The sequence below is a fragment of the Hipposideros armiger genome, unplaced genomic scaffold, assembly GCF_001890085.2.
Source record: "Hipposideros armiger isolate ML-2016 unplaced genomic scaffold, ASM189008v1 scaffold_87, whole genome shotgun sequence".
In the NCBI taxonomy this organism is placed as follows: Eukaryota; Metazoa; Chordata; class Mammalia; order Chiroptera; family Hipposideridae; genus Hipposideros; species Hipposideros armiger.
Genome location: NW_017731437.1, coordinates 2,625,204 through 2,651,197, shown reverse-complemented (window position 1 = coordinate 2,651,197; position 25,994 = coordinate 2,625,204). Strand labels below are relative to the sequence as shown.

At 45.4% G+C, this 25,994-nt stretch overlaps 1 protein-coding gene across 3 annotated transcripts in view; it reads right to left on the bottom strand.

Annotated features, from left to right (window-relative positions):
- Window positions 1-25,994, bottom strand: part of TNRC6C (trinucleotide repeat containing adaptor 6C) — an 85,617-nt gene that overhangs the window by 38,377 nt on the left and 21,246 nt on the right. Inside the window, exons 1-2 of one of the 3 annotated variants that reach the window (XM_019644369.1) lie at window positions 21,601-21,810; window positions 9,151-11,742 (exon numbers count right to left, since the gene is read on the bottom strand). In XM_019644369.1, coding sequence (XP_019499914.1) covers window positions 9,151-11,742; window positions 21,601-21,688 — 2,680 coding nt within the window. In that variant the 5' untranslated portion in view covers window positions 21,689-21,810. Of the gene's footprint in view, window positions 1-9,150; window positions 11,743-21,600; window positions 21,811-25,994 lie in introns of those variants that run through there. The other 2 variants (XM_019644370.1, XM_019644371.1) reach the window with 2 other exon arrangements.

Here is a 25,994-nt window from a genome sequence, read left to right as displayed (position 1 = left end):
TGCTGGCCGCCCACGCTGGCCACTGGCCACACACACACGGTAGCCCATGGCAACCCACTACCACAGGGGCTGCAGCCTACGCCGTCGCCGGCGACTCACGGCAGCCCAGCTCCAGGTTGAGCTGTTGTTCAGCATCTTAGCTGTGGAGGGCAGTGTCACTGGCCCTCATATGTGGGATCCGAACCGGGGCCTCTGGCGTCCCAAGCCAGCTCTTAACCATCGCGCCACTCGGCCGGCCCTATAATCAATTTATTTTTATGAAGCATTTTTAATTCCTATTAAAGCAGAAATGTCTACAGAGTATTTTTAGATAGAAGGCAAATGGTTTGCAAGCAGCATGTTTCAAAATCTTAAAAATAAATGGGAGAATAACTGCTTTCTCAAAAGCAAAAAACCCTAGTGTTTCCATTTTAAGTTGATCTCTGGCAAGAATATAATTGGCCTACAATGCCAAACTAACATATACATCAGGATGTATACCACTGGACATGGGGAAAGCGCTAGAAGAGATGCTAAAAACAGAGGCATAATAGGTAATTTTGATGCAAAGCAAATCTTGTCAGCAGATAGAAAATAATCTTGTATACTTACTGCTAAAATAAACGTAATCGCCACTGTTCAGTGTTTATTGCTGGAGTGACTTTGGTATCCTTTTTTGTTAATAATTTTATAGAGGTTCTTTTAAAGTTAGGCTTAATGAGGCAGAACAAATTTCTATCTTACATTTAAAACATCTGTATCAAAATTTTAAAAATGGTCTTTCAAATACGACCGCTTTTGGCAAAATACTTCTGTACTGTGACGTTCAAGAATCATTATCAGCCTTCGTCGATTGAACAAATCCAGTGTTAGGAACAAAATAATAATAATGAAATGCCACCAGAATATGTTGTTTTTATTCGATTTTAAATACACATTCTTCATCTTTCTATCAGAACGGAGAAAACAAAGTGCTGAGTGGTGCACACCCCGAAGGTGACATAAAAACGAACACAAAGCAGACAGAAGGAGAGAAGTAGGACCGTGGCGGGAGAGTCTTTTCCTAACTTGTCTTAAGCACAGCGGCCAGTTAAGGTGGTAGATGGCATTCTTTCTTCTGTGAAATCAGAAATCAGTTCTAGATTGTTCCATGCATGCTACTTACATACTTTGATAAGTGTGCCGGGCAGTGTTTTTGGGAAGAATATTCCATTAAAAGGTGGCCAGTGACAACTACGTGATGGGAAGAGCAAGACAAAGGACTACAGATCCGACTGACTAGGCATCTGAGTGCCTGCGGTGTGCCTGTACTTTAGGGCCTGACTTAAACATGAATGAGATGGGGTTCAGCGCACAGAAGCCTTTATTTTTAATTGTTAAAAATTTTTATTTTAGCTGAGCCATCCTGCCACCTGTTAGCAGCTCAGCGGCAGCTCAGCTCAGGCTGGGCATCGAACCGCTGTTGCTCAGAGCTCGCACTCTTGAGCGAGCTCTTAACCAACTGAAACACTCGGCTGGCCCACAGAAGCCTTTAAAGTGTAATGCTTGGTCGGCTACTGGCTTACAGGGGGACGGAGCAGAAGTGGCAGCAGTAGAATAATTAATTTTTCATATTTGAAATCAAGATAGGTATAAAGTACAGCCTTACACAGAAGAATCTGCTCAGTCAGAAGGCAAAGCATACTACTTTTCAGAATGCCTTGTTTCGTGCCCTTTATGTGACACTTCTGTCCCAGTCGGGGGACTCGATTTGATGGTTGCAGACGAGGGTGTCTCCCCAAAGCTGGCAGTGGCCTTGAGCGGCACAGCAGCCTCTTACAAGAGCCTCATTTGCCTGACTTCCTGGATCATTTCAGAGGGTGTTAGAAACAGAAAAAAAGTTGTATTTAGTTTTTATTTTACCACATTAATACAGATTTTGAATGTGCTAAGTCTGTCTTACTGATATGTGAGGGCCCAAACGGCATCTTTAACTACCTTATTCATCATTTTGAGCTGAGTGTGAATCCCACCTACCAAGTCCCCCAAAACACAGAGAACTGGAAACATCCTAACCAAACCAAACCCAAGAGAAACCGCATATCCATAAAAAGCATAGATGGCTCAGATCATTCCTCTTTTAGTAGCTATTGCATGGGTGCTTAAAATAGAATTACTCTGGCTGGAGAGGTCAATAAGATCTATTTCTGAAGTTATGGTGTGAAAACAGGTGAGCTCTCACAGCATCTTGCTGATTCATTCCATCTGCAGGTGACTCTGTTTTTTGGTATCAATTTTACACCAAAGGACGATAGGAGCAGGTGAGCGTCTAGGACAGGGCGTCCTGCAGGAAGGACTGTTCTCCAGCCCCTTCCTGTTCTTGAGGAGACTTAGGGGAACAACATACACGTTTTATCTACCTACGCAGAGAGTGCCTAATTCCAATTCCTTCCAAGTTTTAGTTCAGTGAATGGGTGAGCTGCCTCTCCATGATTAATTCACACTATCTCTGCCACTGGGTACAATATTTGTGCCAGAAAACTAAGTAATACAGCAAATATCGCTAGATTAAGTACTCTATTCGAAAGGCAAGTCTCCCTGTGGCTGAAGCCTTCTTCAGGGTACGAGACAACGGCCTCGATCACCAGCGGCGCAGCCGGAATGCCCGGATGGCTAAAGAGGCCTTCGTGAGGAGCTGAGGGGAACAGGTAGTGAAACCAGATAAGAAAATACTCTGGAATAGGATCAGCCGTTCTGACTGCTGAATGGTGCTAATACTGCAGCTCCAACCCCTGTTGGAAGACGTGGCCCCCGGCAAGATTTCATGACCCCCCGCCCCGCCTTTCCACTATGTCATTGGTTTAGCTCGGATCAAGTCCATAATGGTCTTCATATTTGATTCCAAATTAATTGTGCAGTCATCTCTCTACCATTCCAACCCCCTTTCAAATTATCTAAATATTTTGGTGAACCTGACCGAGTTCAGGGATGAAAGAATCCACCTCTGGAGGCGCTCCATCAATCTCACTGTTAAACTGAGAACCGACTGTGAGGGTCTGTTATTCCCCAAGTTTTATTAACTTATAGTCAATGTTGTCTTGTGTCTGCAGGTTGATTTCCAAGTGTCCCAGAGGGTTTATTTCTAAGTGCAGCAGATCAGGCTGCTCACTATTTTTAGGACCCACGTTCATCCCTCAGAAACGTAAGGAAGTGCGAGGCTTGCGCTTCCTCACTTTTGGCCACATCTCCACTAGTCAAAATAACGGACTGGTCTCCAACGACCTGAGAGCCGCTTGCAGCAGCAGTGCTCCAGGGAGCAAGGCCTGCCGGCCGCCGGCTCACGTGCACACGCAGTCCCGGGGCAACGCTGACGAGGAGGGACCCGGGCCAGCAGCTCACATGCGCCAGCAGCCTAAGTAGGACCGTGTCAGGCAGCGTACCATCTCGAATCAAGATAGGCACAGGGACGTTTCTCTGTATTATTACTGTGTTCCATTTCCAGAATGGGTTTGAACAAGATCTAAAAAATCAGTTTATGAAGCCACATTGCATTTCCTAAATTAATATCAGTGTTCCTTAGGCTCATTAGAAAATAAATATCAATATAACAAGAATGGGACAAAAAGGGCTGTCCAGTAGTCTTTACTTCTATAAAACTGGACACACAAAAAACACATAATTGAGAAACCATACTTGGTAAGACAGATCAATACCCTTAAGTGGTAATGATCACCAATTTAAAAAAAGTCTAAAACCCAAACTCAGAGATAAATGAAACTTTAGCATAGGTCAACAGCAAAATGGCAGAATCCCTATACAAGACCAACTTTATAAAAAGCAGAAACGTCATCAGTCATCAGGCGCATGGCTCTGCTGGGAGCGGGGAAGCCCAGTCGACTTATGGAAACCGGCCTCGGCAAGTGTTCGAGCCGCAGCCAAGCAGATGCTGTTGCTGCGGCTGCCACCACTGATCCAGGCTGCCCACGGCTCACGATCCCCTACAAGGAGGGCACGGGCCGACACTCATGATGATGAATGGAGAGGACCAAAAGAAGCCAGCTCGTTGTCACTGCTATGAATGACACTGGTGTGAAAGTGTGACTGTCCCTTCTGCCGGCTCAGAGCACAGCTTTGGTCTAACAGGCTGGACGAGCGATAGGCTCAGACCACCTGCAATTCCTGGGTGATGAACTCAGCTCTCCTTGCAAAAGAACACTTGGTCCAGGACTAAGACTTGAATCATCACAGGAACCGCAGGGCAGGAGTAATGGCTCAATGCAGCTACTTTGTGTCATGGTAGACAAAGAAACTAATATTATAAATGGAAACATTACTAATAAGTAACCCCATCATATGTTGTGCAATACATCAAACTTGACATAGTTTCTGCATATGGAATTTCTACATGGAAAACATGTGTCTAATTTTTTGTCTCTGTTAAGCGATAAAACAAAATTCACAACTGCTCCTACCCTACTGCTACACCTACAAAGATCACGCATGCGCACAAGGCCCATGGGCTGGAGGGGAGAAAAATAATACGGTAAGTTACCATGGTAGGATGGGGCAGTTTCCTTCTTTTACATTTGGTGATAACATGTGCAATTAAAAAAAAATTATCTATAAATGTGTTTTTCATACAAAAGAGCATGAATTTGTCCCTTCAATCTCTGTGGGGTATTACAGATGCATATTCTAGAAATGGCAGCAGGGAAGGTACATATTACCTACCTGAGACCTCCCCACCTCCTCCCCACACGTGTGCCCTTGGTGAACTACTTTACATCTATGAAATAGGGATTACATGAGGACACATGAAAATAAGCCACATGCAGTCACCAAGCACTGTTGGATGGCTCATCGCCAGGACCCCAGTGCCGGGCACAAGGGCACACTGCAGCTGGAGCTGTTTCAGAAGATGGTGAGCAGGAGGGGACTCAAACTGTGCGTGACCCACGAAGAAGAGCTATGGGAATGAGCATTTCCAGAATTAAGTCTTGGGTGGGTAGGCCATGATGACTCTTTTTAACTCTTCTCAGAGTACTTTTTGCAGACCTTTACTGTAATGCTAATCAAACTATTGAATTTTATATTATTGGCCTCTCCTGCTAGACTGTACCGTAATGTCTTAAAGTTTATGTCCCTTCATTGTTGGCGTCAATTACCTTTCTTCCTTCTTACTTCCTCCTCATTCCGTCAAGTATTTTATAAAATTTAAGTGCCTAGAAGTGTTAGCCATGTATCAGTGAGACCCAGGAATTACAAATTTCAGCACGGCAGGGAGACAGCCAGCCACTGTAACAGGCCCCTGTCAGAGCACCGCCACACAAGCTGACTGGTCAACGGCGACAGCTCAAAGCCTTGGTGCTGGGCTACAAGGGGACGGTGAGGAGTGGGGCGGGCTAGGAAGCTCTGGCCCTGCCTGAAGGCTGCCATGGAATCACATGTGTTGGACCTTCCAGGTTTCAAAAAAAAGCCAGAAATCTGGAATTTACACACAGCATTTTCATTTAAAAATATGGGTTCACATGAAAATGTGGCCCCAAAAGGCGCATTTGTGGGACCAGGAGCAGCCTACGGACCACTAGGGTTTGGGCCTTCTGTTTAGTGACAGTGAAGTGTGTATAGAGGCTAAAAAGTCTCGAGCTCCACATAGGATTCTGGACGTGTGACTCCATAGTGACTCAGAGAATTTGTAAAAGTGAATTGCCGTGGAGGGGTCCCGCCCAGCAGGTGGAGCACGGGGGCCTTGGGGACGGTGGTATTTGACTCGGAACGCAGGAAGGATGGCTCTCTTGTTACTCCAACTGCTGAGTGCTTACAGTGAAAACCGAACAGCTGCCCACACACGGAAGACGGCAAGCCCTCCACCCGACCGCGGCACTCCTGACCCGCCCCTCCAATTCCAGAGTGCTGCCTGGCGTACAGTGGGTCCCTATAAACACGTGCAGAGTGATGAACGTGTGTCCACCGTGGAGCTGGGATGCTCTGGGTCCAGATCACGGCCCAGCAACTCCTCGGGGCTCTGGGCAGCTCTCGGCTCTATCCTCCGACTCTGCCTCTGCTTACACCTTTGCTCCTACCCTCCCTCTCGCCACGCTAGGCTGGTGTCCTCCACCCAGAGGAAAAGGCCACCTGAGGCGCCCTCCTCTGGCAGCAGGCAGCCCTGCCTCCTCTACAATGTGGACACAGGCATCTCCTCCCACTGTGCCTATTCTCCCTACTTGCTCCTTTCTATCAGCTCTTTAACATGCTCGAAACTCTGCCATCTTAAACAAAACCTCTGCTCTTGACCCTGCCTTCTGCTCACTGCCACTCTCGCAGAGCTGTGCCTTCAGCTCTATCTCTGCTGTCATGTGCCTGTCGCTGTACTCCCGTGTAAGTCAGTGAATGACAGTTACCTGCCCACCTGTTAAAACTCCGAACACTCTTTGCTCCCACATCCAAATAGTCTCCACATCTTACTGCCATCTCTGTCGCCAAACCCCCGCTGCTATTCCAACCCGGGCCCCCATCATCACCACGGAGACATCGGCCGAGCTCAGACCCTCGTCTCCAGCTTTGCTTCCCATGGACCCGTTTTCCTTGCATAGCTGGAGCAATTCTACTAATAAGCCTCCTCCTTCAGTCTCTGCTGACATCTTCTCACTGGCTTCCCAGACCTCTGGATACAACCCACCCCTTCATACGGCCTGACAGGCCCTGCCTGCCCGTGCCCTGCCCCCGTCTCCAGCTCTCTTTCTGCAGGGCCTTCCTGTCACCCTCACCACTCACCCCAAGTGCCAACCACTCTGGACTCCTTTTTGTTCCCCAAACATGGCACCTTTTCTCTTGCCTCTGGGCCTTATATGCTAGTCCCTCTGTGTGAAATGAAACCCGCTTCTGTACTCTTACTCAATGTCGCTCACCCCCGACACCACATGATCAGGACCTTGGAGAGGTGCATCTTGTATGCCATTCTTTCCTGGCCATGACTTGCAAAATAATTGTCTTTCTGTCCTAATAGGGCAGAGCTCCTGTCTTCTACACTGTTACGCCCTGAACATTTGTGTGCTGCGCCCAGTGCACAGCAGGGGCTCCACAATGCATTCTGAATGAGTGTATGTGAAATAAAAGGATAAAGGTTGCAGGAGTGTCGCTGTAGATGGGCGCAAGGCCAGGAGACACCTTACAAACTATGGGGCTTTGCTGGGCGATCCTAAACCGCGGGACTGAGGAGGCTCGGCGGCGGGAGCCAGAGCAGAGGAGTGGACGCGGGCAGCCTCAGCTGGGTTTCCCATGGCGTTCCGGAGGCAGTGTGGCTGCAGCACGGGTTCTCTACTCAGATCTGTTCCAATGATGTTGGATGGTCAGAACAAGTTTTTTTAAAACCCAACTCTGCAAATTAGAGTCCACAGGCACTCAGCATCCATTCTACTGCCTTCCATGAAACGTCCCGTATCACAGAGGCCCAAAGTCAGAAACAAAACTACACTTTCCAGACTCCCTTGTTGGGTTCCAGGTCCAAATTCGGTCCCACAGATAAGATGACTGCGTGAGTGGCCATGGAGAAAGACGAGGGCTCCTACTCTTGTCTTTAGGGCATGTTTATAAAATTGAGGGAGGGCGTAAAACTGGCAGGACTAACTAATATACCGATCACAGACTCAGGGTTCAAAAAGATCTCAACAGGCTGCGAGGCTGGAATCCAAAAGTTTACCAGAAACAAAGTTCTACACTTGGGACCAAGCAACCAGCTACACAGGAAGAGCCCAGAGCAAGAAAGGGCTTCGTAACGGCCTTAACAAAGAGAGACTTCAGATTTTCAGCTCCATTTAAGAAAAGGGGTATGACATGGCTCAAAAAGGCTACATGAAACTAGGAATGCATTACTAGGAGTATGATTTCAGGAGTGAGGGAGGTTTTAGTTTCAACTAACTCTACACAGGTTAAACCACACTTACAGTAATGACATCAGTCTGGGCACAAGCTTTTCCAGGTGACAACAAAAAGGACTTAAAGCCGTGACTGCAGAATGGCTGCAGGAGCCAGCAATATTTCCTGGAGAAGGGACATGGGACAGAACTGTATGCGATTGTCTGGAGTTCTGCAGTGTGAGAACAGAAACTAAGCCTTGCTTTGCACTGTCCCCAGACTAGATGAGCAATTCCAGAGCCTGGAAGGAGGCTCCGTCTAAGAACACGGCAGCCACAGTGGCCAGGAAGGAGGTGTGGCGGGGACCGCCCCGGCACTGCATGCGGGCCTTCCAGGGTTGGGGGGGGGGTGTGGGAGACGGAAGGCCCTGGACCTAAGGCCCTGAGTTGGACTGTGTTCTCTTTCTGGTCGCTCTCACAGCTGGGAGCTCTGTGATTTGCTGTGCCCAGGGCTTACTCACTGATGTAGGTCCCATGCCTGGGGCAGAGTGATACATTCTACACGGACCGACATTCTCGCTAGACGTGTGGGGCCTGTTAATTCTGCAGTGACAAAGCCCAGCTGAACTGTATTTGTCCAGACAGGTCCCTGCTGCGTGGTTACTTCCTCCGCCACAATCCCCGCTCCCTGTGGGCAGGCTCTGGTCTGGGTCACCTTAGCGTCCCCTTTCCCACCTTTTCTCCTAGTGTCTACTGAGTGCCTCGCACAAAGCAGGGACTCAAGACACCAGTTTTAGTCTAAATTTAAGATTTTTCTTTCAACTGAAATAAAAACATGACTCGTACTGTATAACGCCATTCACCTTTTACACGAAGGGTTTTATTTCCGTGTTAACCACATGCCTTAAACACTTGTGGAACTTTAAGACCCTCTAGCGGATGGGCTTCCCTCCAGACGGGCGACACGAGAAACCTCTGAGGTCGGTACCCCCAGCCCCATGCTCCCAGGTAATCCCCACAGGAGCTGGGGCTGAGGACCACTGGTTTACCTCATGGAGAGACGAAGACTCTGCACGTAAACACAGACTAACATAACGGTCCTGTCTTTCCTGAAGAGGATGTATTTCTTCTTCCTGCTCCTTTCCATTGAAAGTGCTTAAGGAATTTTTTATCTTCGATAGAGAGCTACTGGAGGAGAATCCTGCTTTACTTACTGTCTTTAAATACTACAAGGTGAAGGCACTTGATGCCATCTGCTATAACACGGGTCGGTATGCATGCATATCTGATGAGAATAAGCGAGTTTTTCCTTCTAAATCATACAAAGCACGTCACGTACCTGGACCGAGCAGCGGCGATCGGTTCAGCTGGGCGCTGGCCTGGAGCGGCGGCGGCGGCGTCTCCACCGCACTCGTGTTGTTGCTCGTGGCGGCGGCGGCGCTGCCCGCCGTGCTGCCCGGGATGCCCGGGTTGTTCCTGTCCCACATGTTTACAGCTTTGTTGTTGTAGCTGCTCGGGTCGCCCCAAGCTGAGGTACCATCATCGATTCCCATTTTGCGGCGGATGGACGGCGGAGAAGGTTCCTCCCAGCCCGTGGCCTCGCTGCTGTCCTTCTGTTTGACGGGGACCGGCCCCCCGATCCACCCTGTTCCTGTCTGTTTAACGGAAGCGGCTCCTCCCCAGTTACTCATGCTGCTGTCCTGGGGTTTGCTCGCCCAGTTCTGTTGGGGGCCGGGTTTTAAAGACTCTCCCCAGTTTGTCCCTGGATTCACCTTTGCATTTGTGCCACTGCCCCAGCCACTGGTCCCAGACCTTGTAGCGTCATTCCAACCAGACCCTGATCGATTACTGTCAGCATCCCATCCAGAGGCATTTTTCTTCCCATCCCCCAAGTGTCCAAGGACAGAAGATGAGTCTGCCCAATCCCCCCCTCCTGCACTCCAGGCGGGATTCGATTTCTGTCCATCTCCCCAGTTCTGAGATTTGGGCTTCTGAGGCTCCCCCCAGGTGGGTGACTTGTCCTCCTGACTTACGGTCCCACTCCAAGCATGGCCACTCTTGGCAGCAGCAGCATTAGTAACAGCAGTAGAGCTTATCGAGTCGCCCCACACCCCTGGGCCGTTGGGCGCTTTGCTGCTGCCGTCTCCCCAGCCTGTGTTTGCTGGCGCAGCAGCAGGCGGTGAGCTGACCCACCCAGATACTGAAGAGGTATTTGTACTGTTCATGACGGACCCATCGTTCCTCCCCCCTGAGCTTGAAGGCTGAGTAGCTGCACAACCCCAGGCCTCTGTCCCATTGTCATTTTTCCTCTCCGACCTCGGGGATTCTTCAAATTCCCAGGCAGTGTTTTGCTTCACTGGAGTCTGTCCCCATCCAGTATTAGACAGAACTCTTGGGTCGAGATCGTTTCTTGGCAACTGGATGTGCCCTTGGTCTCCAATCCCCTTCTCACGCCTTCGGCTTTCCGCCCCTTCCCTCCCCGCGCTTCCTTCATTGTGACTGCCAGAGCCGTCGCTACTGCCTTCACTTGCTGTCGTGCCAGAAGACGCAGCTTTGGCCCACGAGTTCATGTGTTCACTGCCAGGCTGCACGGCAGGGCTCTGGCTGCTAACACTAGGACTATCCCACCCTGTTGATCCTTTCCCACTGATGTCACTACTGGAATGCTGGTTTGGGGGCTTTCCCCACTCCCCATTCACACTGTTAGAGGTGCTCCGGCTGGGGTGGCCCCACGCTCCCGAATGGATATTACCAACACCATTGTTGCCACTACCCCTTCCCCAGGCGAGGATTCCAGGACCAGCAGGAGGTCCTGAGTCCCAGGCATTTGCCCCATTTCCTTCCTTTTGCACAGTACTGCTGGATCCATTTTGTTTAGCACTTAATGCTGAGTTCACAGTGTCTCCATTCCCCTGATTGAACCCAGAATTGCTATTTCCTGTGGTAGGGTTACCTGGGGACAGTCCCCACACAGAACTGCTGATTCCTTCACCGCCACCCCCACTGACTTGAGAAACTGATGATCCGTTAGCACCAGGAAGGCCTTGCAGGTGGGGCGGGATGATGGCCCCCATGCCAACAGCCATGCCCCAGTTTGGCAGTCCGTTTGTCTGCATTGCATTGATAGGGTTTGGTGAAGAGTTCATGGGGTTAGTGTTATTTGGTCCATCAGTGTTAAGGTTCTGAGGTTGTACGCTGAAAGACACATTCTGAGAAGTGGACGTTTGTGGTTCTGTGCTCTCTTGCGGCAGCAAGTTTCCCCAAGCACCTAAAGTGCCTGCTGGGTTCCCATCCTGGGTGCCCATGTTTTGACCTATGGCACTGACTGGACTGCAAATACTGGAAGGGTTGCCTGTCGCCACAGTTCCTTCATGTCCAAGTACAGGCCAGGCAGCTGGGTTGGCATTAGGATTAAGGTTAAGATTAATGCCAGCATTGGAGTTGGAAGCACCCCAGCAGTTCTGACTTCTCCCATCTCCAATCATGTTGTCCATTTTCCCATCCCCACCGCTGAGAGAGCAGTGAGTGAGGCCGGAGCTGGAGCCCGTGGCTACACCCCACACTCTGGCTGCGTTTCCGTTACCATTTGCCCCCCCTGCTCCAAGGGCACTCTGATTAGAAGGGCTTTGGACGAGTGCGCCATTGGTGCCATTATTGCCATTTGTCTTCTTGGTATGTCCAGTGAAGCTGCCCTGGGCACTCCCTGTAGCCATGCTACTGTTCTCTGAGCCACAGTTGGAGGCAGAGTCAGTGTCTGTAGTACATTCTGAGGCAGATTCGGGCTCTGCTCCTGTGATGGAAGGCCACGCCTCCTTATCAGTCCTATCTATTATCACTTTATCCCAGCTGCAGTTGGCTTCACTTCTGTAAGTGGGCGGCTGTCCCCAGTGGGAACTTTCATAATGATCTGCCAATCCACTGTGACTGAGATCTGAAAAAGATGAAACATTCAAAATTAGATTTTCCTCCCATCTGTCAATGAATCAACTGTTAGCTAGTCTTTGGGGGAAGCTCATTATTTCAAGTTTTCAATTCTGAATGACAAATGCTAAAAAATGACTTGAAGAAACAAGTTATTTGTCTTCTTCACAGCTCCCATTTAAAACAGAGTTAAGTTTCTCAAGTCATATTCTTACCACCACACCAAACTATCACTCCTCTTGAGAAGATTCACAATGCACGTTAGCACATGAGAGGCTATGAAAGCGTTTGTAGTAAAGAAAGCTGCGTAACCGTAACCGCGGTGTAGCAGTTCGGAAATTTATGCCTGTGCAACACCTATAAATGCCCAAATCTTTGGGAAACACTGACGACAACAACAAGTTCACATGGATTCCTGAATACAATGTGTAAGTTCTCTTCGAGTTACAGTATCATGCAGAGGCTACACAGTTCATTTAGTAGACAAGGATTGTAAATGCCTTGCAGAATCATATAACAAGACCAGTATTTTGGGGGTGGGGGAAGGGAGGGGAAGGAGAAGAGGGAGGGAGAAAGGGGGAGAGAGAGAGAATTAGAAAATGCTATTGTATGTTATCAAGGGTAGTAAGGGTTACAAATCTTTAATTACATTTATACTACTTCATCTGTTGTTACCAGCAATTATGGTTTATCACTGTTTCCTGTGCATCAACAAATAATATTCTCAGCCTCACACCTGGTATCTTCTTTGATCTCTAAGGATTCCTTCTATAATTGCTTTTTATTTCCTTAAATTACAGTCTCTTCGTTGGAGAGCCTCAGAATAATTTTATGTATCTTCCTATAGTATTTATATCATTTCACTCTTATGATCCTTTTAAAGAATCCAGTATTTAGCATCTGCATTTTATCTGCTATGATTTCCTAATTATTCGGATATTTCTAACATTGCAATCAAACTTATATTCCAATGAATCTTCCAGCAGACTTTATTTGATGTATCCTCAAAAATGAAAAATATAAAAAAAATAAAGTTACCTTGTACATACAAGAAACTCACACAATTTAGAAATCCTTGAGTTTCTTTAAATAGTATGATATACAGATAACTGCAATAAAGTATTTCTTCTCTTTTAGAACCTTTTCATCATTATGTTCTCTTCAAATTTATTTTAATAAGAAAACTCTTACTTGTGGAGAGTAAAACTGAGTTTCCCAAAGGAAATATCTTCTAAAGTTTGATGGAGTTAAATAAAGAAGGAAATATGTACAGAATTATCACTATCACTGGAAAGAACATACTAAAGCTAACTTCAACCTTAAATGCAAAAAAACAAACAAACAAACAATTTTTTTTTGCCTGATTTAAAAGGAATGTAATGAGCTTAGAATTATGTCCTAGGTAATTCTAAAGTAGGTAGGTAATTCCAGATGAGCACTACAAAGGGAAACAAAGATAGGCAACAGAAAACTTTTAAGTATCAAAACTACTATAAAACAACTATGTTTTTTTATCGCCAAATATTACGGGTTGGCTCTGCAACCCTAGCTTACGACACTTTTCCCTGTTGGTTTTGTATATACTATAAAAACTAGCTTATATAATAACTCCTTTAAGAAATAAATGAGCCTCTCATCATTGAACACAGAAAATGAGACCAACTTAAAAAACAGATTACCCCGTCATCAGCAATCTGCCAGTTCACTCTCCCACCTGTCTTGTTTCCCAGGGACAGTTTACTATGAGGTGGCCACGCACCTCTTGACTCACAGGACTCACTGCACCCCATCCCCAGGAGGCAGGTTAACCACCCAGCTTACCTGCATGCATTCCTTCCTTTCCAGGCTGGAGCACCTCTTAACACAGAACAGTATCTTTCCTATTCCACAAAGGTCACCCTGTGGAAGGCTCAGCTCTTTGCTAATGGTCTCCTTTGAGGGTTTGTGTCAAATGTTGTTGACTATTGCTCAGCCCCCAATTCGATGGACTCACACTCAGTTATACGCCAGGTTTGAGAAGTGTTCTCTATCCTTGATGAACAAGGACAGCACTGCAAACCAGTGGAGAGAGGAAGGACTAGCTAATACATGCTGTGGAGCAACTGGCTGGCCACATGCAAAAACGAAAGCAGATCCTACCTCACAGCACACATCAAAATTAATTCTGTGTGGATTAAAGACATAATTATGAGAAGCAAAAAGCTTCTGTAAGCTTAGTCAGGAAATATAGGAGACTATGACCTTGGACACTGTGTCTTCTTATAGAAGACATAAAAAAAGGTGATAGATTTGACTATAATATTACAAACATGTGTATGACAACAAACATCATATAAAGGAAGCTAAAAAAAAAAAAAGCCACAGACAGAAAGGACATAGGACAGATAAAGGATGATGATCAGAATAAAGAACTACAAATCTGTAAGAAAAAGACCAACCACCCAACAAAAAGAGGAAAAGGGTAGGAACGGGCAGTTTAGAGAAGAGGAACCCAAACAGCCACTAACGTGTGAAACAATAATGAACCTCATCAATACTCAAGAAATGCACTGTAACAACGAGACACCATTTCCCACTTTGGATGGTCATTTTCACACTAAACTTGAGGACTGAGGTTCCTTTTGGGGGAAACAAGAATGGAATTGGGGGCCATATCTATAACATTTCTAAAATAGAGATCTAAAGGAAATATGGCTAAATATGTTTTCAAATCTGTATTGTGAATGTAATTTTATTATTTTCTGTATACTTTCTTCTATCTTAAAAATATTTTTAAAAAATTAAAAATACTTAAATAGGCTATCAAATGAGGTAACAGGTGGAATCCCAAAAGGTACAAAGTAAGTAGCCAGTGTTCTTAGGTAGTAGGACTGTAATTAAAAGAGCAAATCTTTACTGTTAGAAAAATGTGATAACTTTACAAGAGCAGAGAGTCAGGGTGATTAAAGAAACAATCTGATCGCTAAATTAAGAGTCTGATTTCTGAAGGTGATTTCCTTAAGGGCATAGATGCTATCTTGTTAGTGTCATGTCCATAATGCTTGCCGGACAAACAAAAATTAAATGTATAGAACCAAATCTGAGTTCCAGCTAAAGCCACCAATTAGCTGAATAATCTGAAGTCGTTTCTCAATTCTAAAAAGATGATGATGAACTGACTATGCAATCTCTAAGTTCCCAGCTCTAAAACTTATGATCCCTAGAGCTTATATATATACTACACATAACATGAGAATCACATACAAAAAATACCAAGGAACATATCTAGAATAGCGGATCTCAACACTACTAAAGCAAAGATTTTTTTTTTATTGTGGTAAAATATACAAAACACAAACTTCCTATTTTAACCCTTTTTCAGTACATAATTCGGTGACTTTAAGTACATTCATATTGTGCCACAGTCACCACTATCCATCATCCCGAACATTAAACATATACCCATTAAACAATAACTATCCATTCTCCCTTCCCCCAGACTCTGGTAACCACTGTTCCTTCTCTAGGACTATTCCAGGTACCTCCTATATATGGAATCACAATACTTGTCCTTTTGTGACTGGCTTATTTCTCTCAGCATAACGTCCTCAGGTTCATCCATGTTGTAGCACGTGTCAGAATTTCCTTCCTTTTCAAGACTGAATAATATTCCATTGTATGTACCGATTACATTTTGTTTATTCATCCATCCATCCATGACAATCAGGGCTGTTTCCACTTTCTATTGTGAATAATGCTGGTATAAACATCTGTTCCAGTCCCTGCTTTCAGTTCTTTTGGGTCTATACCCAGAAGTGGAATTGCTGGATCATATGGTAATTCTATGTTTAAGTTTTTGAGGAACTGCCATACTGTTTTCAGCAGCACTACAATATTTTAAACATTCTTACAGCAATACACAAGGGCTCCAATTTCTCCATGTCCTCGCCAACACCTGTTATTTTCTGTTTTTTGAATAATAGCCATCCAAATGGGTGTGATGTGTCATCTCATTTGGTTTTGATTTATGTCTCCTTAATGATTAGTAATGTTGAACATCTTTTCACATGTAAACCAAAGATATTTTCATAACCAAACTCATTTATTCTGTTTAAAACGAACAGTCATAGACAAAGAACTACATTGTTTAGAGATTAAAAAAACAAAACAATGTAAAATGCAATGAGTTTTCTATAAATATTGTAAAACAAGTTCAACATATGCCATCCTCCTATTCAGATGATTTTGTTTTGAAATTTTCTACAAATATTTATAATCAAAATATAAAACTGAATAATAAATATGACTATAAAAATGAGCTAAACATGTAATTTCTGATATTATGAGATGAGAAACATAGGGACAATGTCGCTGTTTATGAGAAAAACAAACAAATCTAGGTCTTTACGTTTTGAGCTAATCCCATAACACTCTATAAGAAAAAGTAATTTATAACCTTCTCTATGAGGTAGTAAGAGGCTAAGGTAAGTAATGAATTTATTATAGTAACCAAACCTGAAAATGGTAGAATGAAAACAAGAAGAAAAATTGGGTGGAAAACACTGCATCAGTAATGCTGATAAACACTTGAATTCAGTACTTTCACGGGTAGTTCTCTGCTCTTAGAGTTTTACAAGAGCAACAAAGGGTCAAGGACCAATGGCTAACACTGGAATTAAGGAGATAATCCTGTGAGAAAGAGGATCGTTTTCATTCACACAAATTAAAAAACCCCAAATTTCAAGAAAAATATTAGTCATTAGGATAAAAAAGAAATCGTCCCACTGTGGTTACCCCGGGTCGCTAGGGGCACCCATGCAGCCCGGCTGTTTCTAACACGCATGTCCGCCACCTTCTGAAGGATAGCCGCCTGGTACGGCTCCCACTGTGGGCCCTTCCCAGGGTCAGACAGCAGCTCTGGCACCCCAGCAGGGCCGGCCCTGCGGTGGTGGACCTGCAGAAAGCAGCGCACTCTCCACCCCGCCCCTAGGACCACTGGCGGCTCCCTGGCGTTGTGCTCTCCCCGTTCCTCAAGGCCCCATCTGCACCAACCCCGTGGAAAGGGCCTTAGGAGAAGCTGTCCCCTACCTGGACTGAGGGTCTAGTCCTTCTTCCTTTCTCAACTCAACGGACATTTCATTTGAGAAGCTTTCTTTCCCCAGTTAGGGCCCTTGGACACATTCATAATAAACGGTCTTCCTCTCCTTTTAATTCATTTAGACCCGGAGCTGGCAAACATTTTCTGTAAAGGGCCAGACAGTGAATATTTTAGGCTTTGTGGGCCGTGTGGTCCGTCACACTACTCAATTTCGTTCCTGTGGTTAAAAAGGTGCCGTAGATGATACATAAAGGAATGAGTGTGGCTGCGTCCCAGCAAAACTTTAGACACAAAAGCAGGTGCTGGGCTGGACTTGGCTTGCCGGCCATAGCTTGCCAACCCCTGGTTAAATGACAGCTACGATGGGGTGCCTCCTTTGTGGGACACAGAGATGAACCAGGAGGACAAACGCCTTCTCTCGTGGAGCACACGTCCTACTGTGAGTTCCTGGTGAGACTGTGTCCCGCTCCAGGCTGTGAGCCCCACAAAGGTGAGGACTGGCTGCATGTTTCTGCTCCATTTTTCTCCAGGACTCAGCACAGCAGCTGACACATAATCGGCAGTGAATAAATATGTTGAATGAATAAATCTTATACATACTTGAAAGCAGCTTGCCAGTAACATAAGATGATGTTGCTTAAATTTTCAGTCAGTTTTAAAGGTAATGCTAACTAAGATCAAGCTGAAGTTGCCATGTTGACTCAGGAACCATCTTAACTGAAGCTATCCACAAAAATACTGGGTTATCTATTCAGACAAAGTAATAGAAAAAGAACTGACAGTTCAAAATCCTTTTTATGTAGAAAAATTACAGTGGACACTACAAATCCACAACCAAAACAGTTTCCCTCAAAGGTGAGTCAGAGCCGTCGAAGTCACTCTGGAGCAGTGGCAGTTACCTAACAAGGCAAACGCTGAGCGGCCATGCTGCCTGTTCCCTCCCCTGCGCAGCCTCCTCAGGGTTCCCGGAGGAGTGCAGCCTTCAGGCAACCTTGTGGCCGCTGGGCACAGCTCCTGTCACAGGAGAGCAAAGGCCCCTCCCCATTTTGGTTTCAGGCTGCAGCTGGTGACATGTAATATTTGGCCTGCCACTGGTGGACATGCCATTCCCTTTTCCTTCTTTCTCCTATTTTAGCTGTTCTTTTGTTCTTTCCTTCTTGGTTCTTTGACAACCTCAAGATAAACTAGGTCTCCGGAAATTAATTTTACTGAAAATTCAGTGGTGGTACATGGAAACAAAAAGTACATAAAAAATAAACAAGAATTATTCTGTTTATTCTACCATTAAAAACTCTCTTTTCAAGAGCAGATTCTAGGTATTTCTCTGAAAATTATGAATGCCGCCAAGTAAACCAGGCAGGGCCTATACATCGTACTGCACTATTATTTTCCATGTGAAACAATCTTGAAGTAGTATTATACCTTGTCATCTTACTTTCCATGTGCATGACGTGGGCATCCACAAATACAGGCACTCTGAGTGCTATAAAGGACATTATGGGGACGGCTGGTGAAACTGAAAGCCATTAAATTGCGATATATTAGATCATGGTATAAGATTGATGTTAAATTTCCTAAATGTATAACTGTGCTGAGGTCATACACGAGGACACCTTGGTATACAGGAGATATTCAAGTACCACAATATCTGCGATTTACTTTCAACTGCTGCTCCAACAAAAACAAATAAACATGTAAACGAGCAAATGTGGGAAATGAGACCTAAGTCGGGACGACCAACAGAAGGCCCAGTGTCAATCCACGTGGCAAATCTTAGTAAAGCCTTTTCCCTACGTTTCTTATGTTAAAAATAAGCCAAAGTTCTCATTTTCCCCACACCCAGCAAGTATGGAACACTTAACCGTCTGTCAAAGATAACTGAGTTTGGTAAGCCCCGATGACTTTCCCACAATATGACAGAAATCCGTATGGTACAAACGATTTTTGCCTTTAGTCCCCATTTCCTTAGGTGGCAGCACTGTCAAGACTACTACTTAGGAGACTAAAATCTATGAAAACACGTAACTGAGCCGGAAATGCCACGTCCATTCTGAAATGAGGACTCTTGTGCTCCAGCTGCAAAGACTGGCAATCCTTAAAAATGGAACTCATTGGAGGGGCTTAAAAGGAGGCAAAAAAGTGAATTGGCCACACATGTATCTCTGTGTTATCACTCACTATGTGAATCACTAAAAATACCTTCCTATTTAAATGTGTTTTCACTGATAATGAAAACAGTAGAAAAGGAGAAAAAAATGAAAGGAACAAATATTATGTAGTTTTGTGATTAAGTGTTAAGAACTTCAAAATAATATAAGTATTTTTCCAAGAAAAGTACTTTTGGGGGCTCTATTAGGATCAAAATGAACATTATATAAAAAACAAAAAGTCAGGCTGGCCGAGTGGCGTGTTGGTTAAGAGTTGGCTTGGGACGCCAGAGGGCCCCGGTTCGGATCCCACATATGAGGGCCAGTGACACTGCCCTCTACAGCTAAGATGCTGAACAACAGCTCGACCTGGAGTTGGGCTGCAGTGAGTCGCAGGCAATGGCGTAGGCTGCAGCCCCTGCTGTACTGGGTTGCCATGGGCTACCGTGTGTAGCCGGCAGCTGCTGTGAGCGGGAAGAGCGCAATGATGGTGCCAACTTGGGCCAGTGAAGCAACGTCCTCCACAACTAGACTGAAGAACAAAGGACAGCAACTTGTCTGTTCCCCTTCCCCCAATTCCCCAGCGCTGTTCCCATCCCCCAATTCCCCAATTTAAAAAAAATCTTTAAAAAAAACCAAAAAACTTCAGTTCAATAACTTTATGTAATACAGTTCTTTCAAATTTCAGGCCCCAAAATTAAGGTGCGTCTTATACATGGGAGCATCTTATACATGGGGAAATACGGTACTTCAGTATTTAAATCTCTCTTCCTTCTCACCACCATTACCTTCACTCTTCACCACCACCACCACCATCACAACATATTCTGACACTAGAATTTATTCCCAAAATGAAAATATAAAAAGACTATTATTCTCTTTATGTTTAAAGCATGCCATTCTTCTTAGGAGAGCTGTAAGACTTCAACAATATTTGAACAACATGCTTTTCATAAACCAAAGTCTCTTGACTGGGTTAACAATTCACAAATCTATCTTTCAGTAGTAGGCTGAACGACAGAGCTATGTGAAAAAAAAATTGTGAAAGGACTGAGTCCTAGGAACAGGCATTTTGAAATGAGTGACAGCTCCGTAATGAACCGAGATGCATTCTCTGTAGGTGTTCTAGACCCTCCCGCGCAGTCCAGGAGCCTTAGAAGACTAAAATCCATACTCATGACATACAACAAGTCTGAGAGAGCGTATGAGTAAGAGTCTTTATATCCATAACACATCACATACTTCAGAGCACTGTGAGGTTCCCAGGATTTCCACATACACTGAATTAACTGAACCTCACAAGTTATATCCATACTTTTACAGATGGGGAAATGGGGCTCAGAGAGGTCAAACTTGGAAAGGGTGTCAGACGAAGAAGCAATAAGGACTAAATTAAAACCTGCATTTGCATAATAAAATTCTAGTGCTCTTTCCACTATACCACTCTATTATCAAAATAAATTTCCCCTAAAAGGCCTTAAAAATGATGAAGTTTGTGTATAATGTTAAATTGTCTTTTCTTCTGCCATTTAAATGGTTTACACGTTCTAAAAATAGGTACTGTAAAAGTCTTAAGTAACATAACTGTCTTAAGTGATTAAATTAAAAAGGATTACATGATAGCATGGTTTAAAGAGAAAAGTTTTCTTTTTTGCTTTTAAATTCGAAAATGTTAAAGATATAAAGATAAAATTTCAAGGAAAAGAATTTAACAAAGAGCATCCAAAAGCTACACAGTAAGCAACATTTTAATTAGGTATCAAATTAATCAGATAAGGAAGTATGGACAAGATTTTCTCAGAAGTGTGCAGAATGCTTAATTAGTCCCAACATTGACAAATAGTGCATAATTCATTCTTTATCACCACAGTCCTTTCAACTGAAATTACAAAATAATAAACTATGTTTTATAAAAAAGAATCCCAAAGGCTTGCTATCGTTGAAAATACATGTTTACTAATGCTTACTGGTAACAAATTCCTTGCCATTTGGTTTCCAAGGGACAGGATAAATGCAACAACTGTTTTCAGCTTTTGAGAACCCCAAACGCCTCCCCCTCGACTGCCGTTTACTGTGTGTAAAAATCTCGCGGAAAAAGTACTCTGAATTCCGAATTCCATTGCTGGACAGATTCCGGCACACTTCGTCTGCCCACTCCTATGATGAGGGATTATGAAATGCAGAACAGAGTACAAGGTTTCGAAGTAAAAGGTTTATGGGAAACAATAATGAAAGTGTCCAAGAGAATAAGCTTATTGCCCTGGGTTTTCTTCAAATGAGGAGTAAAAGGAGATTGCTTCTTCCAGGTTGGGAAAAAGTGGGGGCAAAATGAGCTGCTTCCTCCTTTGGGAGGCCGGCAAATGCTAAGGAAGCGAAGGAAGCCCCGGCGGGTGGCGGGCGGGCTGGGATGCCATGCTTGTCTCCGGGCAGCAGAGCTCCTTCAAGACGCCATTTTATCAGCCTGCCCTGCAGCCGGGAGCCAGAGCATGGAGCTGCCGCTGCTCTCTGGATGGCATGTCACACGCTGACTTGGGACAAGCACCACTCTCTGCTCCGTATGCGCTTCATTTCTCCTGCTCTGCCAGGGCTGACAGGGGCAGAAATACCTGCAGAAAGGTGCCTCCCACCCCCCAGGAGACACTACCTTGTGAGCCAGCTGCCTGTACGCCTGAATCTGGGGTCGCCTGAGCTCTCAGCTCCACCATGTCGGCCGTGCATAGCGACAGCCTCATCCTGTCGTGCTGCCAGGAAAGTCCCGGGGCAGGCCTGCGCCCAGGCAACCTGCAGGCGCCCGCGGGCGGCCGGCCGGCGGGGCAGGAGTTGGCAGTGCCCTTCCCACTCCAGGAGGCATCGATTCATCCCCTTCGGCTGGGGGAGGTGCCCACGGAGGGGATTTGAGAGCTCTGATTATCTAATTGCAGCTGACACTAAACCGATCTTCCTTCCTCTTTCAATTGTTACAAACATTTTTATTCAGGACCCAGTTACAGTGAGCAGCAGAGCCAGTTTTCTTCTGTTTTTGAAAGCCAGCCAAAAGAATAACAGCATATTGCCCATGGGCTGCATGCACGTAAACTGCCGCTCACACTGCCTTTGTTTTCGGTTCCTTCTTCTTCCTCACTCTTCCTAAACACCCCTAAACATTTGGCACACCAACACCAGCTCTAATAGTCTAAATTAGCCCCATATGTAAATTGGCAAGCATCCAACTTCTTAATTACTTTCCTGTCTCTATCTAAAAAAGATCTAAGTAGCAAACACAGCCGCATATTAATCAAAGCCTCTGTTTATAAATGTGCAAAGCAGCCACCAAAATAATACATTGTTCTGCCTTTAGCACAACGAAAAAGGTTTTTTTTTAAAGAAAAAAGCTCTCAAGTGTTTCAAGCTGGACTTACGCTTCAGATCTGCAAAAACATAGCCTGAATAGAAAATAACATGATGAAATGACATTTCTCTGGAACTGGAATCACTACATTTACATGCTAGCACTTATCTTACCAGTTAACATTTTTTGCCAGTTGGCTAAATGAGCTCCCTTCCAATTCAATACACGAAGTTAAAAATCCAGTTTCCCTGTATCCTTTTATTAGAAGGTCAGTGTTTTGTTTCCGGACAAGCGGTTGTTACTTAAAGGGAGAACCTGGAACCAGGGTTGGGAGGAACCCGGGCTTCTCCATGGCGCAGGGGTCCTTCCAGCTCGGGGACTCGTCTCTTTGGACACTGCCAGTGACGGAGGAACACAGGCTGTCTCACGGGGCCGTTCCCGCACCGCCGCTCAGTCCTCTCGCCCACTAGTGCCCCCTCTTCCCTCTGAGCTGGCTAGTCGGTGGCCTCCCAGGTTCTCAGGCCAGCCTTTCTGCAACCGAAATGCTCACAGGCCCTCTGCCTCCCGAGGCTCCTCCCAGGGACCCCTTAGCTCCTTCCAGTCCTCACAGGTCGTTTTTTGGCCTTTTCCACCCTAGGTGCTCTGGGCACGTCTGCTCAAGAGCCTGTGTTTCCCATGAGGGATGCAACCACAGGAGCGGAGTCAGGCATCAACTATTAATGGGAACAGCCGTCTTGATGCTGGAAAACTTCCTTATTTTGGATTGGAAGCTCACTATAAAAAACCTGTTTTTGCTTTAAACTTACTGAGTTTCACTCCGACACTAGCATATTGAACCTCAGAAGTACCCAGGATGTATTCTGCATGCCAGATTGGAAGTCTTGTTTATCTTAGCAAATGTGTGAAGCGTGGACTTAAATAAGGTTACAAAACCAACAAGGCCTCTCCACAACACCCAGGGCTACCATGGAGATGGCACTCAGCCGACACAGACAGGGGATGGCAGAGCCTGCAACCTGGGAGGAAACGGGAGGACATTTCAGCTGTTCTCTGGGGCTCTAGCAAAAGCTCAGCTGGTCCTCAAACACGGGTTATTCTTTATCGCCGTGTGATGAAGCACGATGCCACTCATCGGAAGGTTAAGGTTCCCGCTACTTGTAACTGGTCCAAAGAGGCAAAAGTCAACTCGGTTTTTGTCCCTACTGCCCGACAGTCTCAACTCACCTACCCCTAGTTCAGTCACAGGGCAAAGAGTGACCGCTGAGCATCAGGCTGGCAAGAGAGCCATGCTCTTGGGTGTCTGCAGGACGCATTGCTCCAGATGGAATTGGTGAGTCGGGGGGAGGAGCACCCAGTGTTACAGGTTCTGCCAAGTAGCTCTCCTTAGCGGTGTACCTAGCCACATTTCTACCTACAGCCCTTTCCTGCTCTCACCAGTCAGTGTGGTGGTTCTGGAGTCTGGTTGTGAACACGAAACACTTGGATGTAGCAAATGGTGATTAAGTGCTCAATCAATGGTACTGTTGTGATTATAACAGATTTTGAAGTTTTGGCAGTTGGGTAAGGGGGTAAGTAATGTATTACTGTTGTTTTCATTTTCATTTGTTTTTTCCCCTGATCACAGTATTATCTTCAATACGTTTAGTACTCATTTTTCATAGAGTTTTATGATCTGCCTGTTCACATTCTTTGCCCATTTTTCTATGGGACTGTTCTTTTTCCTTGTGGATTTGTAGGAATGCTTGGTATTTCCTCTCAGGTTTTTTTTAGCTGAGCCATCCTGCCACCTGTTGGCAGCTCAGCGGCAGCTCAGCTCAGGTTGGGAATCGAACTGGCAACCCTGTTGCTTAGAGCTTGCACTTTTGAGCCAGCTCTTAACCAACTGAACCACTTGGCCGGCCCTCTCAGGTTTTACTTATGGGTCTATACAAAAGTGTGGAACTTTTACACACTCCGATTTATCAGCCTTTCTTTTCATGGTTTCTTGCTTATGAGAATACTCATCCCAAGATGTGGCAATGTTCTCCTATGCGTCCTCCAGTGGCTCTCATGTTTGTGTGCACAAGGCCCTCTTGCACCCTACTGATCTGAGCATCGCTTCTCTGTGATTTGTAAAGCCACATCCACGCTAACCCAGGTCTCCATGTACGCATGTGTTTATCCCCCTGGGCTCTCCATTGTAGTTCATCCGTCTATTTGCTTATTCCTGCCCCCTACACACTGTTGTAATTATTAGAGGATCACATTTGAGAACTCGTTACTCTTTTTCAAAATTTTCTTAGCGTTCTACTTTATGCACCTTTGTTCTAGATCAGGGGTCAGCAAACTTCTGAGACAGAAGAAGAGCCAACCCTGTCCCTCACAACAACTTAAAAATTATTCGAAAGCCATAAAACGAATGAAATCACCATTATGTGACTAATATCCTTTAAAAATTTTATAAATGAAACTATGATAGTTTTATTTTCACTTTCAATTATACTTCTCAGAGCCACATGTACGTAACCGAAGAGCCGCATATGGCTCGCGAGCCGCAGTTTGCCGACCCCTGTTCTACGTTAGAATTAACCTGTTAAGTTCCAAAAGCAATTTGTTTGAAGAGCTTTGAGTGTGAGTTTGACTTGATCGCACGGTCAGCTTTGGGGCTGGTTTACTGCTATCACTTGGTAACACCGACAGTAACTTTGTGGCCCCGGCTCCTCTTGCTGCCCCCTGCGGTCTGTCCCCAAGCTGCACTGAAAGCCCTTTGGTACCCCCGAGGCCCTATAATGTGGGTCTGAGCCTCTGTGCATGCAGGCTGCTCTATCACTGCTTTGCACAGCTGCTCCAAGTGCACTCCCATCGCCTCCGGCGCCAAGCCTTCCTTGGCAGCCCTCGCCCCACCCCTGGTGGGGGCTAGCTGCTGTTTCCGTGAGTGCACAGGGCACGCACAGTTGTCTCTAGCACAGTACTTGTGAGTCGTCTGCTGACTAACTGGTCCTTCCAGCACACCACAGCCGTGAGCTGGGCATCCCTACTGCCCAGTACAGTACTCAGCAGGCATTCAGGAAGGATTCTGCTCAGGGCAAAAGGAAGACAGGCTCTCAGGAGCTGAAGTCCTGAAAGGTTAGCAAGCTCAGTGTGGTACTTACTGCTGTCTACTCATTCTGATGGGGAAACAACAGGATACAGACAGTGAAAAAGGGTTAAGCTTAGTGCACAGGCTTCTTTCTCTAAGAAACGGCAAAGCTTGGGATTACAGTTTTTCTATATATATGAACAAGCTTGACAGGTTAATGTAAATCACAAAACACTGTAAGAGCCGAATTCATCTACTGACATCCTTTTGGGAAGCATGTGGTGCATAAAGGAAGAGAATGATTAAAGACGGCAGTCGGGCCAGGTCTGTCTCCATATTCCAGCAGTTGTCTTGTACCGTGACAGGATATAAAATTTATCTATACTCACCTGGCTAAGAAAACCTACAATTTCATTTTTCAGTTCTTTTAAAACTTTGGCATTTTATCTGTAAGTCCTTTCTGTTTCCTGGAACGAACACAGAAGCTTTCCATTCATATAGTAAGAACTGCAACACTCTACCTCCATGGAGAGAGGCAGACAAATGGTCAAACACTCGGATGTGAGGAAACCGGATGTCCATTCATTGGAATAGGTTTAGATTGTGCAACTCTTTAAAGCCATGACGAAGGCACTTCAAACCCCACCCATTC